The following is an 18,796-nucleotide window of genomic DNA, read 5'->3' on the forward strand; positions in this document are numbered from 1 at the left end:
CCACCGATTCAAGCAGAGCTGTTCACTCCCGGGTGAGTTATGCCAGGCAGAAGTGGAAAAATGAGTATTTTATAGTGGTGTTATCCTATTTTATCTTTCAAACTAAGCATTTGCTTACACCAATAAATACTTTCCTATTGCATATAAAAATTGCTGGAGTTTGTAAAGGGAAGGCCATGGAATAATTTCAGTGAAATCAGTTTGGGGGACACTTTATAAACACAGTCTGGTGTTGGGCTGCTGAACACAAAGGTCACCAAGGGGGCTGCAGGCCCAGGGACAGCAGCTACAACACAGCAGCTCTTGCTGGTGCTTTGTAACAGACTTTATTTGAGAGGGATGAAAATTATTCCTATTAAACCCAAGAGTTTCACTAGAAAGAGTCAAATGCCAAAAAAAAAAAAAAAAAAAAAAAAAGGTAAAAAACTTTAGTTCTACAGTAACCTCTTGGTTTAAGATATGGAGTAATCAGAAAAGCCACTTTTAGGAGGTCTTATACAAATTATAGTTGAATACACAGAAATTACTCCATCCTTTCCAACCAAAATCACATTTAAACCCTCAAGATGTTCAGAGCAGCGGAGGGAAAATAAAAAACAACAACCTAAAGCTGAAAGAATAAATGGGGCAGGGGAATTGTCCCTGTGAGTCTTAGGGACCAACACTCCAAAGCTGCAGTGCCACCTGTCCCTCCTCAGCCTGGCACTTTGGTGGGGCTCTGAAACGATGACAAACTCTGCTCACTTGGAGGGGACACAGATTTGGGTTCAGCAGCACCTGATGGATGTACCCAACTCTCCCTAAATCCAGGTGCCAGGGGAAATTCGGGCAGCAGGGGGATTTCACCCAAACTTCACTGAACTTCAATGTCCAACCCTTTGATACCTTCGTGTTCCTACAGCTGGGACACCCCAGGGTGCAGAGTGACACCCTGGGCAGGGAAGGGAGCTGGTCACCAGCCTTGGGCTATCCGCAGGTGGGACAGGGCACCTGAGGGAGCATCCCCTGGTCCCCACCATGGGCACACCTGAGGGAGCATCCCCTGGTCCCCACCATGGGCACACCTGAGGGAGCATCCCCTGGTCCCCACCATGGGCACACCTGAGGGAGCCTCCCCTGGTCCCCACCATCGGCACACCTGAGGGACCATCCCCTGGTCCCCACCATGGGCACACCTGAGGGAGCATCCCTTGGTCCCCATCCCCAGGCACACCTGAGGGAGCATCCCCTGGTCCTCAGCCCCAGGCAGCCTCCCTTCCGTCCAGGGGGATCATTGGTGCAAATAAACCCCTTTTTCCCCTCTGTACCGCCCTGTCTGGGGTGGAGGGCGCGGGGGGCGCTGCCGGCCCGGCCCCGGCTGCCCAAAGCGCCCTCCCTTGGGAAGAGCATCCTGCGGGGCCGGGGGGTCCCGCCTGGGATGGGGATGTGGGGGTGGTCCTGTGTGGGATGGAGATGTGGGGGGTGGTCCTGTGTGTGCGGGGGAAGGTCCCGCATAGGGAGGGGATGGTCCTGCACTATGGGGCGGTCCCGTATGGGGAGGGGGTTTGGAGAAGGGGTATCCCCGCGTGGGGAGCGGTGTGATAAGGGGGTGTCCCCGCTTGGGGAGCGGTGTGATAAGGAGGTGTCCCCGAGGGAGGAGCGGTGTGATAAGGGGGTGTCACCGCATGGGAAGGGGGTGTGATGAGAGGCTGTCCCAGCGTGGGAAGGGGCTGTGATAAGGGGGTGTCCCTGCGTGGGGAGCGGTGTGATAAGGGGGTGTCCCCGCGTGGGGAGCGGTGTGATAAGGGGGTGTCACCACATGGGAAGGGGGTGTGATGAGGGGGTGTCCCAGCGTGGGCAGCGGTGTGATAAGGAGGTGTCCCCGAGTGGGAAGGAGTGTGATAAGGGGGTGTCCCCGCATGAGGAGCGGTGTCCCCGCATGGAGAGCGGTGTGATAAGGGGATGTCCCCGCGTGGGAAGGGGGTGTGATAAGGGGTATCCCCGCATGGAGAGCGGTGTGATAAGGGGTATCCCCGCATGAGGAGCGGTGTGATAAGGGGTATCCCCGCACGGGGAGAGCGGTGTCCCCGCGGGGCCCGGCAGGGTTGGTTGGGCTGCTCGGGCTGGCGGCGGGCGGTGGGGCGGGCGCGGTGCCGGCGCCCTGTCTCTTTAATGAACGGCTCTGCCGCCCGGCTGCGCGGAGTAAATTTCCTCCTGTCATCGGGTCGCGGGAGGAGGAGGAGGAGGAGGAGGAGTTTGTTAAATGTTCAGTTTTTCTCCTCGGCGGATCGATGCTCGCTGGCATCGCCCAGCCCTGCCTGTTGTGTGCGCGCGTGTGTCTGTGAGCGCGCGCGTGTGTGAACGCGCCTGGGAAAGAGAACGGGGGGGGGGGGGGGGGGGGCGGACGCGTGTGCGCGCGTGAGTGCGCGCGCCTGGGAAACAGAACAGAGGGGGTGACGGACGCGTGCGCGCGCGTGTGTGTGCACGTGTGCGCGCCTGGGAAAGAGAACGGGGGGGGGGCGGTGAGGGACGCGTGTGCGCGCGTGTGAGCGCGGATCCCACATTTCCTCCCATCCCGAGCTTCCCCCTGTCCGCTCCCACATCACTCACCGCCTGGCAGCTGACAGCACGGAACCTGCGGCGCTCCGCACACACACACAACACACACACAGAGCACAGAACACACAGAACACACGCACAGCCGGGCACCGCTCCGCCATCCGCCTCTCTCTGCCAGGAGAAGGACAGGACAGGGAAAAGGAGGAAGCAGCCAGCCCCATATAGTCTCTCCAAAACCGCCTTTTTTTTTTTTTTTTTTTTTTTTTTTTTTTTTTTTTTTTTTTTTAATATATATATATATACAGATTCTATTTTGTTATTTATTTATTACCCTTCTCTGTTCTGGCACCGCTGCGGGCGCCTTTTCGTTTGCTTCTTTGCTGCTGCTTCTTCCCCCCCCCCGAGCGTTTTTTTTCTTTTTTTTTTTTTTTTTTTTTCGATGTTTGAATCAAAGCGAAGCAGCAAGTGTTGCAACAGTTAAAAAAAAAAAAAAAAAAAAAAAAAAAAAAAAAAAAAAAAAAAGGGAGAGAGAGAGAGAAAGAAAAAAAAAAAAAAAAAAGAGAGAGAGAGAGAAACGTAGATCTGTAAAATAAAATCAAACCCAAACAGGTTCCTATCAGAGGAGTGGGAAGGAGGGGGCAGGGGAGGCTCCAGGGGGGGCTGGGGAAGCGGCAGAGGCAGAGGAAAAGGAACACGGCTCAGGAGCGGCTCAGGGCTCTCGGATCTGGGGACAGAAGTGAGATTGGAGAAAGTAGAGCGATGCCAAGGAGGAAACAGCAAGCACCCAAACGGGCTGCAGGTAAGGAAAGCCATCCACCTCTGCACAGCCCCTGTCTCTGCGCTCCCTCCACTCCTACCCCCATCTTTATTATTATTATTATCATTATTTAGGGTCACCCTCGCTTTTCCGGGCTGGATCTTTATTTATTTATCCCCCATCCCCCTCCCTTTCCCTGGGTGGCTCCGTGGGGGCAGTTTGGCTCTTTATTGCCGAGGTTTTCCCCAGGCAGGGGCTGTCCCTGTCCCCTGTCCCCTGTCCCTGTCCCCTGTCCCCTGCCCCTGTCCCCTGTCCCCTGTCCCCTGTCCCCTGTCCCTGTCCCCTGTCCCCTGTCCCCTGTCCCCTGTCCCCTGTCCCCTGTCCCCTGTCCCTGTCCCCTGCCCTCCGCCGCTGCCCCGGCTCAGCCACCGCTGCCCTGCCCTGCCCAAACTTTCCCCCCAACTTTCTTCCCCTTTTCCCCCCCTTTCCCCTGCCCGAACCGAAAGCGGTCAGGCTTCCCTTTGCTTTTCGCTTTAAGATGGATTTTTTAAATATTATTATTGTTATTTATTATTTTTTTTTTACCCCCAACTTTCTTCCCTTTTTCTCCCCCTTCCCCAACAGAAAGTGGTCCCTTTGCTTCTCCCTTTAGGATGGATTTTTTAATATTATTGTTATTTATTATTATTTTTTTACCCCCAACTTTCTTCCCTGGGTGCCCCTTTTCTCCCCTTGCCCCAACCAAAAGCAGTCCCTTTACTTTTCCCTTTAGGATGGATTTTTTAATATTATTATTGTTATTTATTATTTTTTTTCCACCCAACTTTCTTCCCTGGGCTCCCCTTTTTCTCCCCCTTCCCCAACCAAATGTGATCCCTTTACTTCTCCCTTTAGGATGGATTTTTTAATATTATTATTGTTATTTATTATTTTTTTTTACCCCCAACTTTCTTCTCTGGGCGCCCCTTTTTCTCCCCCTGCCCCAACAGAAAGTGATCCTTTTGCTTCTCCCTTTAGGATGGATTTTTTAATAATATTATTGTTATTTATTTCTTTTTTTACCCCCAACTTTCTTCCCTGGGCACCCCTTTTCTCCCCTTGCCCCAACCAAAAGCAGTCCCTTTACTTCTCCCCTTAGGACGGATTTTTAAATATTACTGTTATTTTTTTTCCCTTTTCTGGTTTTCCCCTTTCGCTTTGGATCCGTGTTTTATTCTCGCGAAGTGGGTCGAGGGGTGTTTAATCTTTTATTTCGTCGTATTTTCTGGTGCCAGTTCTGGCCGGGTGTGTGTGTGTGTGTGCCTGAAATAGTACAGGGACTCTCTCTCTGCTGATGAACCCGGTGGGGAAGTTCAGCCTTTGATCATCAGTGGTGAAAATTGCAACAGGAAATAAAATGAAACGTTCTGACTGTTAGAGGACAATCCGCGTTTTCAAATCAAATCCTTCTTTTGTTTCCTAGCCGGGTTTATGTATTTGCACATGCCAAGTGGTTTTGCAATTTATTTTTTTATTTTTTTTAACAGAAGAAAATAGTTTGCAACTTTGGAAGTGTTTTGTTTGTCGTTGTGGGGTGTTTCTTTTTCTTTTGGGGGCCAAGAAAAAGAAACAGACGAGTGGGTCTGTATAGTAAATCTTTTCAAAGAGTTTCCTTTCAGGCTCCTTAATTGCTTTTTATTTTTTTTTTAATAGTGTGGTGGGGTTTTGTTTCTGGGAAGCGCAATATGGAAGTTCATTTTTCTCCTGCCAGACCCACCCACTGAAAAATCAGCTTTCCAGTTGATTGCCAGCTTTGATTTGACATTTGATTGATCACCTGTCATCTCGCTGCCTTTGATCTATTCATTCTTGATATATATCAATAAATCACTCACCATGGTAACCCAAGTGCCAATGACGTAAGGCTTGCCCTCTAGATTCTCTTAGCCAGACATGCACAATTATTATCTTGTTTGGCTTTTAATGTAGGCGGGTTTTTGCCCCTTCTTTTTTTTTTTCCCTTTGTGCCCTTCCTCGGATCAGCTCTTTAGAGAAAACTCATATTTGATATCTTTACTTTTAAATTTTCCCCTTCTCCCTTGCCAACATCTCCTGGGTGAGGCACAGCAAATGTGGGACAAAACGCACGGGCAAGTTTAGTGGCACACTTGAATAAACTTTGCCAAGTCGTGCTCGGGATCCACGTGGGGGGGAAAATGTCACCCCAGAGAAACTGGGACAGGCAGAACTTTGATCAACTCCCAGCTCTGGCTGCATTTTTTGGGTTTGCAGGACAATGGGCTGCAGGCAGAAGCTTTTGGGACGTGCCCAGTGAATCCACCTCTGCAGGTTGGGATTCCTATGCAGGCAAAGATCCCAAATTTACGTCGCCATAAATAGCATTTTCCACTAGAAATAAAAATATTTATATAAATATCTATATGTGTATTCAAGAGAACTCTGCCATCAGAATCGCTGTTATTATTTCCTTCACCAAGAGGGTTTTGATCTGAATAAGGCATTCCCATTTTCAACTTGCAGGGTGAATAAATAGCTGTATTTTCGTGGATGCTGATCGGCACCGTGACACTGCTGGAACTGCTCCTTTTATTTTTTTTTTTTCCCTCCCTGTCAGGAATGCGAGGCTTCATTTTATTTGTAGAATTTTCACTCGGAATGCGTGTAGTATCTTTTCGTGGCAGGGGCACGGTGTTCTTTTTTAGAAGCATGGGATACAGTAAGTGAATTTCAGCGAGCTGTTGTTTCCTGGGGTTTCCCTGCTGAGATACAGCAAGAGATGTTTTTATCCAGGACCCGACAGCATTTTTAAGATCTTAATGACAAGAGAGAAACTCATATGACCACAATTAGATCTCTCCTTTCTCATTCTCAATATAAAATGTGCATTTCTCTTCAGTGGTGCATTTCTTTGATTAGATCCCTCCTCAGATCAATGTTGTTTCAGGTGAGCAAAAATTCCTGCAAATTCAGTCCAGTCTCAGCCAGCAGAACTATTTGAAGTAGGTTTATACATTTGCAATAGTTCTCCAGCTTTGAAGTTGTATTTGTGTGTTTGTGGGGGGTAGGGGGGAGTTTCAAAGAGCAGACGTGCCTGTTGTCTATAGTTCTTAAAACTGACTTTCATTTTCAGGGATAATACTGAGGTTCTGTTTTGGATGGTAAAAAATCCCTCAAAGTGACAGGAGACAGGCTGTGCAATAAGAAATGAATCTCTCATCAAGGCTGATAGCAAAGCTCCTTAGTCCTTTTTATTTAAAGGAGTTGATACATTATATATTACTTAATTTTCACTTTTATTTATTTTTAGTTGTACAAGTTCAAAGGTATCAGTTGCGCCGCATTTTGTCTCGATGGCAGCAGAGATATTGAAGAGAAGTTTGCAACTTTTTAGTTTTCTTCAGATAGTTCACCTCCAAGGGAAGAAAAATGATAAGCCTTGTGATTCTGGACATGCCTGCTTTTGTCATTGCTTAAAATTAAATACTGTGCACAACTGTAAATAATTACTGCCATGCACTGACTTTGAAAGCAGGTTTCGAGTTTGATTAATGAATAATGTAAAGGTTAGAGAGAACCAGCGAGTGAATCAGAAGTGAAGTCCTGCTGTTAGATGAAAATCTATCTGGAGAAATATACATGGCAATTTTGTCCTTTTCTATTATTAATTTTAAGCCTTGTATTCCTAAGAAATATATTCCGGGCCACTGTAATGAAACAAGGGAGCGTAATTGGATAAATGGGGCACTATTTATGTGTGATGATGGGGATTTCTGCTCTCCGATTACACTTTTAGAGCCACTTTATTTCACATCAACACCGACGACGATGTCAAACGCATTTTGATCTCTGCAGGGCCGAACCTTTTCTGAATCTTCCTTGCTTTTTTTTTTTTTTATTTTGAGAGCGAAGTCGATAGTTCCTGAGGCAGAGAGTTGCAGCTCTTTTCCATCAGTGCCTGCCTTAGGATGGGACCTGTACTTGCCACAAACAGCCCAAATTTGTGGTGGGGCTTTCCCTCCAAAAAAAAGGGCTTTACAAAATCCTTCTCCTGCTCAGGTGTGGATCAAAAAATCAAACATCCCTGGAAGCATCACTGAGTTCTGTGAGCAAGAAGAGGCTCAGGCCCACTGAGTCCTTCATCCCTCAGCAAAATGCAGCCACAGTCTGGGGCAAAAGTCTCCCCACGATTCCATAACAAATGGTAATATATTAACAGGAGGGTGGAAAAAAAAAAAAAAAAAGGGTGGAAGCGAAGCAGAATTGCTATTCAGATTTTTTATTCCCAGGGGTATGAAATGGCTTTCAAACACAATTTCACTGGATTAAACTCTCCTTTCCCCTGCAGCTTGTTGAAATGTGCATATTTTATTTTTGTGATGGTGCATTGGTAGTTTGCTCTTTTAAAAGCCTGCAAAGAGGAATCTGGACTTAACGGCCTTTGCGGGTGAAATTTTATGTTTCTTTTCTTTTCTTTCTCTCTCAGCCCCAACAGAGACTAGCTGAGAACCAAATCTGGGGAGAAGTACAGCAGGAGCAGGTCTCAGGCACATTTATTCTGTTTATTGGAGCTGTAGAATAACCCAGGTTTGTTTTTTGGAAGGGTCCTCACACAGCAGAGAGCAGAGGATGGTGAGCAGGGAGCTCTTTAAAGCTGCAGCTTGCACCTTAGCAGGAGAGGTTATTTAAACCAGAATCACATTTAGAAAGTGAAATTCTGCTTTGTGCAAAAGACCAGCAAGGCTTGCTCTGTGTATTTCCATGGCAAAAGGCAGCGAGATATCTCTGTAAATGTAACCAGGAGCACTGGGGCTGTTCCAGGATTATTTGTATCCCTTATAACAGGGGCAGTGGCAGCAGATTCCAGGGAAGCGGCGCTGAATGAAACCGTAGAAATGGCAGCACTGTTTTATTTCAACATCCTCCAGAAAAGCAACTGCACATCAAAACCACCTAAACAGTTCATGCCTCAGAACCCTTCGCTTACAGTGCACATCACGATGCTGACAGATGACAAAAAAAAGCCAAGGTGTTCACAAACAAGAGGAGCCTTTAAATCCCGGCTAATTAAATATATTCCAAAATAGGTACTTTTGCAACTAAAGAGGCACCAAAATTAGTTGCCATCTGCGTTAAATTCTGCACTCGGCTCCTAAGCCCAAAGCTGCTGGGGAATTTTTATTTTTCCCGTGTCAGAACTCAGGCCTGAATGGGACAATTTGAAATCAGGTTCATTTTAGTGCCTGTTTCCCTTATTTCAGTTTTCCCCTCATCGATCCAAGCCCGGGATATCCCCACTATCTCAAGAGCAGGGCTCAGCCCCTGTGGCTGGGAAACAAAAAACATTTCCATCAGCAAATGGCACAATTTTACAAAATTCTGTCCCTCGTCAGAAATGCTGGTGCATGAACGCTCTTCCGTGCTCTCTGAGAAACCCATTTTTCTCCAAAACCGGCAGGATTTTGGGAATTTCCTCCCTCAATGTTCTCCTCCTAATTTTTTGCTCTCATTATCATCACCCACCTCAAGGAGCTGTTTCCTCTAGCAGAGATCCCTGGAGTCCCTCAATAAAACAGGGCCAGGATGAGCTTTTCTGCCATAATTTCCCTTCCCATCCCGATGAGGACATCACTCCCAGAGAGCAACTCCAGACTCAGAGGGAAAAAAAAAAAAAAGCGCTGTCAGTTGCTGTGGCTGCAATTCCCAACTTAGCAGCAGCAGCAGAGGGAATGGAACTGTACTCTATCAATTACAGTTGGAACCAGAGGCTAAACACTTATTGTGTTAAGCTATTGTGCAGATCTTGAGAGCTCAAATGTAAAAAAAAAAAATATCGTGTCAGCTGGTGGAGGGGAGAGAGTCAGGCCTGGTTCTTCCACTGGATGACGTATTGTTAGCTAAGCAAAGTAAAATTGTTCAAATTCTTTTTAATTCCTCTCGGGTTGAGATGTGTTTCAGGCCACATTCTGCCTTAAAAAAAAAAAAAGGGGGGATTCTACAGACTTTGCTGCTAGAATAAAGCTTTGATTTTTCCCCTCTTCTCTGCAAAATGTTTGTGAAGTTTTACCTCCCAAGCGTGCTCACGCAAGCAGAGAGACATTTTCATTTGTCTCCCAATCTGGTACAGGAGCCAAGCGGAACCACGAGCTGAAATCTCCCATTTCATCCATGCAAGAGCAGGGAATTTTTCATTACCTGTTTTAATTACCATCATTTACATGAGAGTGGGCCCAGCCCAGCAGCTCTTACTCAGCACTTTGCTCCAGTGGGTGATTGGACTGTCTGTGTGAGACTGGGCTGTGCAGCTACAAAATCCAATATATATATTCCTAGAGAATCATTCTGCCTCTAAAGAGGGACCAGATTCTTGCATTTAGCTTGAAATCCAGGGACAATTCTGCTTGGAACTTCTGTTCTTTGCTGAAGCTTTTCTTTCCTGAAGGCTGCATGACTGAGATATTCTTCTTGCTCAGCCAACTTCTCTCCCCAATCCCATTCCCATACTCTGTATTAATTGCTGGGCGCTGGTTCTGCTTCCAGGAGATGAGATGGGCTTTCAATAAAAACCTTTTTTTTTTAAGGCACCGTGTTCACGTTGTGCACAGGGGTGGGAAAATGCCTGAAAAATGGTGTTGCAAATCCAAAGCCTGAAAGTTCCATGTGCTAAAAGCAGTTATTTCTCATTAAGGTGGCTTCTCACTTGAGGCTGTTGGCACAGAGTAATTTTTACTGTGTTATAATTATGGTTTCTGCGACTCAGAAGTATCTTGACAGCAAAACCGTGTGTTTTTTAAGGTTTCAAGGAGAAAAAGCATCACAGAAGCACAGTGTTTCCCATTAGATTTACACATCCTTCTTTAACTGTTGCTGGCTTTTCATCCATTACCTCGTGAGCTTTCTCAGGCAAAAAAATAAAGAAGTGGAAAAACTGGTCTTCTGATCTAAGTGTTGCATTAAGTGTTTCATTTAGAAAAATGAAGAGAATCTTTGTTTCCTTGAAAAGAAATATTTTCCCCCCGTTTGCCCTAGGAAAAAAGAAAAGGCACAATAGCTTCAAAATGACAGGATCTGATTGTGAAAAATACGGAGTTTCTAACGTGCGGTGCCTGATGGTCCCGAGTATTGGGAAAATTCCACAGTTAAAGAGAACAAACAGTCCTAAATGTCTGAGGAAAGGATCTTTTTCAGGCAGACACGCATCCATACCTGCAAGGAGGGGAGAAAAGTGCCTGTCTGGGAGAGGGATGCACATTCAGAGCAGTTTTTGATTGCTGCACCAATCTTTGCCCAAATGTTAGAACCGTGCTGTGTCCCCTGAAAGTCCTTTCTTGGGGTTTATTTTCTTTAAACCTCCAGCTTTCAGAGTCTGATGGTGATCATGCAAGTGTCCAATATGCATTTTTAAAAGGGAATTTATTTCAAACTGCTTGCTCTGGAGAGGAACTTGAAAACAAGCAGGCTGGAAGTTCTTATGCAGAAGAAAAAACGCCTTGATTCTCAAAGTGACTTTTTTTTTAACTTCCCATCGTTTTCAGCCCAGTCTCATGATTTTTGAGGTTGTGCTCCGTGCTTTTTGTATAAACAAGGTTGGCAGTGTTGCTTTTTTGCCTGATTCTGGTGATGAACTGGTGTGTGTGTCTGGGTGTATAATTATAGACCTACACACACATAATATCAGTAAACAAAATGCTGAACATAATGATGGAGTGGAGATGTGTGAATTGGAGCTCTGGCTTTGTATTGCCATAAACAAAGCAGTTCTGAGAGCCCAGACCATCGGTTCTTGAGGAGTGACTTTCAATTGAAGTTTCCCGGAGATTGTTTTTTAGTGGCAATTAAATCTAGAAAGTTAATAGGCAGTAACTGCTCTTTATAGGATAAATACTACGAGGAATGCACAGCCTACCTTTTTTTTTTTTTCCCAGATATAATCAGGCTGAACTTTATTGAAAAAAAAAATAAATTTACAACTAGCAACATTAATGCTGTATTTTTTATTGTATTAATGCAAATGAGATGCTGACTTCGTTCTTTCATCTCCATGGCTTGTATCTATTAGAGCTGTATCTTATTCCTTTCTGTGTCTTTTCTCCCTGTGTTCTGTAAACTGCTTTCCCTCTAATGATACTGAGGCTCATTAAAGTTACTCCCAATGCTAAAGAGACTCTGGGAAACATCCTGAGCTCTGGATGGCTGTGGAAAAGCACAACTCCCCAAGTATACGGGGAAAACTAATCCAGATTTTGGGAAACCTTTAAAATTGATGGGTGAAAACAGGAAGGAAAAGCTAAACAGGAAGGGCTGTGTGCTGCAGAGAACAAGTCATTTTTACCTCACAGCCCTACCTGACAAAGATAAAAAAAAACAATAAAGTTTTAAGGAGCTCGCTGGCTCTTCCTGCATCTCTCTCCAAAGACTCATTTAATTGAAAAGCCTGTTGTGCTTGTTTTTATGCATGTAAAACAAGAAAAGGGGCAATTTTGCACAGGGCCTAATATTCCAGCGCAATATAATTGGAACTCTTCCTGCCTGCTTTTTAAGTCTCTCTGTTCATATAAAATTAAGACCCACTTATCTTAAATTGTAGTAAATCTCATTCGATATTGCTTTCATAACTTAAAAAAGGCTGTTACATATTCCCAAAGCAACTTGGCTGAAGCGATATTGGGTCTGTTTATGTGGAATCGGTGCAGAATTTCTATTGCAAAAAGGAGCAGCATACAGTTCTTGTTTTTAATGAAAATAATTAAATTCTCTAGAATACCTTGATAGCTCAGATTTTTATTTTTTTTTCCCCCTAGTGAAATTCTGCTTTAGAGGAGATCGGAATAAAAATCTGCACATTGGTGCAGTTTGGAGTGTGCAGACAACAACAACCCCCTTTCTATCACTCGCCCTCCACTTGGACAGAAGTAATTTCTATTTTTCCATAGAAAGATATATTTTTTTTCACTGAGAATTTTCCACACACACACATATATATATATAAAAATATTTTTTCTGTGCGAATCACACGGCAAATCGCCGGCACGATTTATAAGGTCTGCAATTTTCTTTGTACATATAGGAAGAACTCGTTTGCTTCCCGCAGGGTAAGTGGGGCTTCACAGCAAAGCTCTGCCTTTTTTATGATTTTTATGTTTCGTATCGAAGAAAACAGAAGAACCTTGTGCCAGCTGCTGTGTTTGGTCTCCCAAAATTATTTTCTTATGTGTTTTTTTGGCCGTGTCATAACACACACCATAAGCATGGCATGAGTAGCATTAAATTAACACGTAAAAGGAGAAAGAAGCTGAATAGTTGTATTGATCATCTGTAGCGTTAAATGCTAAAAAAATTAAAATCTTTCCAAGTTCTTTTGATTAGCTGCGTGGATCCTGCTGGTATTTGTGTCCTTTGTTAGGCAGTGGAGCAATATTTCTTCACACTTAACTCTTTTCTTCCGTGGGTTTCTTGCTGATGCTCCTCAGAATCACCCCAGTGATGTGGAATGTTTCCTGGTGGAAAACCCGTGAGGTTTTACCTGATTTGCTCAAGGTCAAACAGTGTTTGCTCCCAATTCCCTGCTCGTGGTGCTGGATCACATTTCTATCATCAGAGCATTTCCAGGAGGGAAATCTGGGCTGGAAGCTCAAGGCATCCCCTGGTCTGTGATGGGGGAGAAGAGGGAACAGCCCAACTGGGACCTTGGGGAAGGTGGAAATGCAGTTTCATCCCTCCCTTGCAATTCCCTGTGGTGGTGGAAGAGGCACTTTGCTCATGGCCAGGAGCTCCCAGAAATGGGAGGTCTCATGGTTTGAGAAAGCAGAGCTCTGTTAATTCTAACAAGCCAAGAGAGCTTGACTAGGCAAGAGTTTTAGACAGAATAATCAAGTTTTTTACCTTCCAGTTTTTGCTCAGTGCTAAGTTTTCACAGAATTTGGTTCCTGTTACTTTCCTTCCCATAAACTGTTCTGCATTTCTTGGGCAGAGCTGGATGTGATTGTCTTTAAAGCATTGCCCTGAGAAATATGTAAACCCAGGTGTGATTGCAGCTGAACAGGCCATTCACATTCTCCTCCAGCCAGACTGCCAGGGGTGGTTGGAATTCTCTGGTGATAGAGCCTGAGGTTCAATCAGCTCCCAGTCCTGGGGGTCTAAATCCTTACATGGGCAGCTAAAGAGAGACCTGAATTTTCAAAAGCTTTTAGCACCAGGTTCCCATGGACCTCCCTCAATTCCCTCTCTGGTGTGAACTGGAATTGGGGCCTCGATCAAGGGCACTTTTATGTTGTTTCCATAGACTGGAGATGTGTGTATTGCCTATAGAAGAAATATGGTGCAGGTAAATGGGCTCTGGATTCATTAAGGATTGTTTATGTTTATTTTCACACCGTATTACCTTTCAGCAATGGTAGTTTCAGCCATTATATTGACAGGAACTCCAAATAAATCTTAGGCAATATAGGGCTGATCTGCTTTACCTGGGAGACCACCTCTTGAGCTGAGTGTTGAATCACCAGGTGGAGCTTTCTTTTCCAGAACTGGGGACTTGGGAAGCTCTCCCGTGGCTCCTTTCCATGTGGAAATTAATGTTTGCCTCTATTTCTGAATAGCAGGTTATTAGAGTTCGTATGCAAATTCCCAGGATGGGAATTTGTCTCTCGTTGATAATTGATATAATAATATATATATTTTTAGTGGTCCAAAAGTCCTTGAGCTCGAGCCTTGTGTACGTAATTTATGTTTATTTCTTACTGTTATTAACTGTAATTTAGTTGTTGGCGCCTTTCATTGCCTTGGATTGAAGGGAGTGTCTCTCCCCATTGCCCCTCCATAAACAATGCCCTCTCAGGGTTCCTTCTCCTGTATCCCTGCCCAGACATTTCCTAGCCTGTCAAATACTGTCATTTTATTCCTTTACAGATCATTCCCGGTACGTCTCCTGTTGCACACACAAATAAGGAACAAATGCAATCAGGATGCATCATCGTTTAGCATAACAAATAAAAGCCGATCTGTGCAGATTTGCCTTAAAGTGTCTCTTAATATGTATTGTCAAAATGTCTGAAGATGTCTCTTACTCATAAGCGTTTAATTATTTGTGACAATTAAACTAATATTCAGAGCAGGGGAAAAAAAAAATTAGGGGATTAAATATTTTCTCTTGTCAAAAGCTAACAAAACGTCACCTGGCAGAGCAAACTCTTTTAAATTTTGTGTTTCAGGCAGGCCTCAGAAAGGAAAAAAAGCACCAGAAAAAAATTACAGGGCATGGATTTGATATGGAGTTTGAGGAAACTCAAATTTATTTTTAAAACCAGACCAAAATTTAAGGGCACATCATTAAAGCATATATCAGTAATGAGCAGCTGAATACTTGATGATTAAAAAAAAGAGTTTCTATCAATTTTTAAGTCAGTGCTGAAATTTATGGCCAAGGGCTGCTCTGGCTGAATCAGGGACTCAGACCTGGGATTTTTAGCCTCGCCTGGTTATTGTTTCACTCGTGCATGAGAAAAAAACAGCTTAAATATGACAGCACAAGTCATCAGCCTTCCCTGTGGTTGGAATTATAGACATATTTTATTTGTTTTGGTTTTTTGTCTGATGAGCTCTTTCTCCATCTGGGTTGTTCAGAATGGAGAGGGAAAGGTGCTTCAGGTGGATGGGGCAGGACAAGTAGCCAAGACTTGTGCCCAGGGCTCAGCATCTTCACCTGGCTGGCAGGCAGTGGTAAAAATTCAGATGTGTGATAATAAAAAGGGGGAAAAAATAGGGAAAAATCTTGAAAAAACCAGAAAACCAGCATGGTCCTTGAGAGCAGTGTTGTGTGGATGTGGGAGCACTGGAGAGCCCAGGGCTTGGCTGCAATAATTTCTCTATTATGGGCTCAACAGTTCTTATAGTCCGGATTGTTTGGGGTTTCCTGCTGAGAAGTTTGATTTCTACAGGTTCTAATGTTTCCAATTCTGAGCTGCTCAAAGTAACCATCTCCATCATTAAAATCTGTGTTTTCTTTCTTAAAACGTTCTTCCTGTAATTTAGGGTAGGATGTTATTTGGCAAAAAAAAATTAGAAGACGTTCATCAGGGTTCATTTCAAAGCTGTGGGACCACTGAGCTTTCTGGCAGTGACGTGAACATTTTTCAGAGATATCTTCTGCTTTCCCTAAGAAAATCCACCCAAATTTGTCTGACTTATAAAGCCTAAAAGTTGCTGTTGCCAAAGAATTTTTAGAAGGTGACACAGCATTCTCCAACGTGCCATCCCCACCACACATGCTCCGTTCTTGGTTTCTCTTTTTCAATTGCATTCCCTTAAAAAAATATATATATATATTTGAGCTGGGGATAAGTAGGACAGTGGCTGCAGGGGCAGTGATGGGTCCGAGGAGAATGAAGAAAGGGTTTTGTTTGTGTTTGGGAGGAAGCAGAGAAATTTAGGGAGCAGAACGTGGACGAGCAAGGGCAGAGAGCATAAAATTATCAGATATCCACAGAAAAGAGGGGTAAACTCATGAGCAGGACTTTATTGCCTGGTCAGTGCAGAGCACCATAGTGACCATGAGCTTGTGCTGGGCAGCTCCTGCCTGGATCAGTCCTGGATGGAACCAGGGAGGCTCCACACCAGTGGATCCCAGTTGGCTTTCCCAAAGCCTGGACTCATCCTCACCTCACAGAGAGAAGGGATGTGTGTGGGAAATCCATCCAACCCAGCTGGGGAACAAATCCTGCCAGGTAGACCCAGTGCGCATGAGGTGGGACCTTGTTCTGTAGGGAAAAAGTCAAAAAATCTACTTAAAATTGGCCAGACTTGTTCCTCCCATGTCAGTTGGATGGCAGAGATGAGATGAGATGAGATGAGATGAGATGAGATGAGATGAGATGAGATGAGATGAGATGAGATGGATGAGATCCCATCCGCAGGCACGGTGCAGGCAGCTTGGAAAAGGCACAAAACCCAATGGAAAGAAGGAAAATTCCCATTCCTGGTGCAGGAACCAGGAGATGATGATGCCAGGCAGGGGCAGGGCTGCCCTTGGATGGCAGAGCCAACAGGAGAGTGGAAGAGCTCAGGCAGCACATGGAGAGCTTGGTGACCTCATGCAGAATGTTTGACAATGGTCTGTTTGGTATTTTAATGTATTTTGGTGTATTTGGGAGATGTTATTGTGTAGGACAGGGGTCAGTCAATGGTCTGGCATGGCCAGGGTGGGTCAGGCTGAACGAGGCACTCCAGGCACTGAGGGAGCTACAAAAACACCTCGGAGACAACACCAAGAATCCTGCCAGGAGTTTCAACCACAGATATCTGCTCAGATAAAAGCCTTATTAGTCTGAGAGCTCCTTTTCTTGCCTCAACACGCCCCACGACGGAGGGCTGCTCCCTGGGTTGCTCTGTGGGTATCTGCTCTGGGCCTTTGGGGCTCTCACTTCTATTTTACTCACAGCAAAGGGTTTATTTTATTTTATTTCATTTCGTTTGCTGCCTCGTGGGAGTTTTTTCCTATAAATCTGATCTTTCTATCTGAAAGTCAGCCACAAAACTCAAATCAGGCTCAGCAGAGCAGGTTGCCTTCAGGTTATTGCACTGTTTTGTGTCACCTCCAGCATTTATGTATTAAATAACTAAAATCTTGAGAATGTTAATCTAGAAAACAGTCATCCCCTGCATTATTCTCTTGCTGTTTCGGTGAACTTATTAAAGCTTTTACAAACTTGTGATTTGGGTTAAACAGATGTAAATCATGTGGAGAAAGAGTTGCGAGAAGGCAGAGGAATGTTATGATGCCATCAACATCTGGGTTTCCACTTGTTTGGATTAGGGACATTTTACCTTAATCATTCCCAAACACGTCTGCTAAAATCCCTTCTTTCATTTTTTATCACCTATGAGGTACAGCCAGGCAGAGTTTCAATTTGTGTGTGTGTGTGTGTCAGGGTAAAAAGTGCTGAAATCTGTTGTTGCAGTGAGTCCCATACGAACAGTCCTGTTTTTATATCAGTCCTCCCTCTTTAGAATTGTTTGGAAACATTTTGATTGAGTTAAAATGCACTATTTCCAACGTACAAAGTATGAGCAGGGGGAACAAGGGAGTGATTACGAGTTTCTCCAAGGAAATAAGCATCTCTCAGCCATCATCCTGCAACTGGGAAAGTTCTAATACATGACATCTCTGTAATGTAACCTAATAATATATATATATATATATATATATATATATTTTTTTTTTAACAGTGATGTAATGGGGAGAGTGACCTGGACTTTGTAAAAGTTCCCCTACTTACTTCAGATTCCCAAGGGCAATGTAACATTCTAGACAGTGTTTTATATGCCCTGATTAAAATGTAACATATTTTTGCATTTCCTGTGCAGTGACCTGTTAGTGCTCATAGACAGAACACTTAAAGAACAGTTACAAGGAGACATTTCCAAATGTGCCTAATATGGGCGAGTTTTTATAACATTCTTATTTCATTTGAAATTGCAGCTACAGCAGGAACCATTCAGACGGTGCATTGATTTAACTTTTTAATCCACTGTTTTGCTACGTCAAGTAAAATAAATGTTTGTTTTTAGCTCCCTTTTTTTTTTTTTTTTTTTTTTTTTTGCATTGCTAAAACTCCTAACTACTTGCTTTAAGCTTGGGATTCTAAAGGGAGCTACATTATCTGAGATTTAAAGCTTGCTTTTTTGTAGCTGCTTTCTCACAACTCCCCCAAGAAAGAAAAAAATACAAAAGTACAACTTTAGCAAAAAAGGGCTTTTATATCTCTATCAATTATAGAAACACCAGCTGCAGTAGATTACAAATGTGTTTGGCTGATTGTGATGTCGTGTGGGGAAAACTGTCACAAGGAGCTGGATGCTGTAGTTGCTCCACTCAATGTTCTTCTTTATTTTTTTTTACATCCAAGATATTTACTTTTGCTTTCTTGAAGAAGATGCTGTAGTCGCTCCACTCAGTGTTCTTCTTTACTTTTTTTACATCCAAGATATTTACTTTTGCTTTCTTGAAGAAGAAAGTGAGGGGGAAAAAGCACTGCAGAACAAAAATTGCTTGACCAACCCCTAAAGATAAAGTAGTTGGAAGTCATGGATGAATGAATTATAATATCAAAACAGCAATGGAAGATGGGCAGTTCAGGATATTTGGTGCTGTTGAGCTCAGGAGAGAATTAATGTCTCAACGTGTGTGCAGGTCATTATCACTGCACTCAAACCTGGCTACAAGGGGAGCAGCCCAAGGGCTCCCAGCTGCCTGTGCCTTGGTTACTGTGTCATTTATCTCACTGTGCTTTGGGTCACTCCAGGAGGACGTGGTTGTGCCCTGGTTTATTTTAACAAAGAGAAAATCTGACATAGGAAAAGTTCTGTGTATACTTTACAGTGAAAATGCGATTTTTCTATTTTCATTTAATCCCAGGAATGTTGGCGTTTTCCAGGCTGTCAAACAAATGAGTGCACTGGAGGACAGTTAGATGTGTCTGTCTAGTTCATCTATCTAATCTACCTCATTTC

The 18,796-nt window shown here is 44.1% G+C and overlaps 1 protein-coding gene across 2 annotated transcripts in view; it reads left to right on the forward strand.

The window, feature by feature from the left end:
• The first annotated feature begins 2,549 nt into the window (after window positions 1–2,549).
• TSHZ2 (teashirt zinc finger homeobox 2) overlaps window positions 2,550–18,796 on the forward strand; it is a 214,453-nt gene continuing 198,206 nt past the window's right edge. For both annotated transcript variants that reach the window (XM_083873401.1, XM_083873400.1), the window contains exon 1: window positions 2,550–3,337. In XM_083873401.1, coding sequence (XP_083729527.1) covers window positions 3,298–3,337 — 40 coding nt within the window. In that variant the 5' untranslated portion in view covers window positions 2,550–3,297. The remainder of the gene's footprint in view (window positions 3,338–18,796) is intronic.

This window comes from Zosterops lateralis, assembly GCF_965231275.1.
Source record: "Zosterops lateralis genome assembly, chromosome: 16".
NCBI classification, from domain to species: domain Eukaryota; kingdom Metazoa; phylum Chordata; class Aves; order Passeriformes; family Zosteropidae; genus Zosterops; species Zosterops lateralis.